The sequence below is a fragment of the Olea europaea genome, unplaced genomic scaffold, assembly GCF_002742605.1.
Source record: "Olea europaea var. sylvestris unplaced genomic scaffold, O_europaea_v1 scaffold1233, whole genome shotgun sequence".
Classification (NCBI taxonomy): domain Eukaryota; kingdom Viridiplantae; phylum Streptophyta; class Magnoliopsida; order Lamiales; family Oleaceae; genus Olea; species Olea europaea.
This window is the reverse complement of record NW_019229762.1, coordinates 83,985-85,251: the sequence shown is the minus strand read 5'-3', so window position 1 is coordinate 85,251 and position 1,267 is coordinate 83,985. Positions and strand designations below refer to the sequence as shown.

The following is a 1,267-nucleotide window of genomic DNA, read 5'->3' as shown; positions in this document are numbered from 1 at the left end:
ACTTTACTTTCAAATTTTGAGAGTATTTTTTTTATAATATTTTATTCAAGAAATATGATTATTCAATAATTTTTAATAGTTTAATGTCAATATATTATTAAATAACACATAAAATATGAAGTTGGTGAATCTTGAAATATTTTTTGACAGATACAAAAAACACAACCTAAATTAAATTTGGCAACATAGTTGAATATATACTATTAGAAGTTTATGTGTCATACACTAGTCAAAATATAAAGTATATCCACTAAATCATGTACGATGTCTTGAGTAGTCATTCCACATTTGTATAGCAATTTGATCCCTGACTTGTCCCATTTGAGCTGTTTCACTAGCGTCAAAATATATGACTTCTTGATCTTCACTTGACTCCGGCATGTCTTAAAACACCATATTCTCCTCTGAATACTCTACGAACAACTTATCTAAAGCGTGCTCCTGATGAATGAAGTTGTTTGTTAAGTAACATGAAGTAGGGATTTGCCTTTGCCTACTAAGTGAATAATTAGTAATCAACTTCAAAATAGGAAATCTTGCCTTTAAAACTCTAATACAACATTCAATAATATTACAGCGCGAGGAGTGTCTATAGTTGAACAATTCTTCCTTCCCACATAGTCTTCCCCGTCCAACATAGTTGTGCAAATGATATCTTTGACCTCGATAAGGGGCAACAAATCCAAACATGTTTGGATATTCAGAATCAACAAGGTAAAATTGATCTACAAAATAAAAAAAGACTTACATAGTGTAACACTGTAAATATATTTGCAATAATTATTTGAAGTATAAAAATATACTTCCTCGTAGCATTGGAAAGTTGTTTGAGCTTCTTGTGACTGCGTCAACGAATACTCGTGAATCATTAGCATTAGCTTCCCAAACAGAATACACAAATGTGATTTTTGTATCAAAATCACATGTCAACATCACATTGTGTTACATTAGTTTTCCTTCTCCGAAAAGATGTTTGTCTCGATGTAGGAGCCCAAGCTGCAACGTGTGTTCCACCTATTGCGCCTATACAATCCTTAAAGAAAGGATATTTGCACAAAATCCGCTCATGCACAATGTTTTGATTTGTCGGATGGATTATTTCAGTGCCAAATGAACAAACAGCCCTTACAACTCGTTTAAACCATTTGTGTATAATGTTGTTGGAATGCTGAAATCTATCACCAATAACACTGTATCGTGTAGTGTACCCTACAATCATCAAAAAACATAGCAATACCCTCCTCGACGCTCACTTTTTTCCCCATCT

The 1,267-nt window shown here is 32.9% G+C and overlaps 1 protein-coding gene across 1 annotated transcript; it reads right to left on the bottom strand.

Moving 5' to 3' along the window:
- Positions 1-384: 384 nt before the first annotated feature.
- Positions 385-933, bottom strand: LOC111374288. The gene is made up of 2 exons (XM_022996945.1): positions 804-933; positions 385-725 (listed from the first exon to the last, which is right to left on the bottom strand). The coding sequence occupies exons 1-2, from the start codon at positions 931-933 to the stop codon at positions 385-387; spliced, it is 471 nt and encodes a 156-aa protein (XP_022852713.1).
- Positions 934-1,267: the final 334 nt, after the last annotated feature.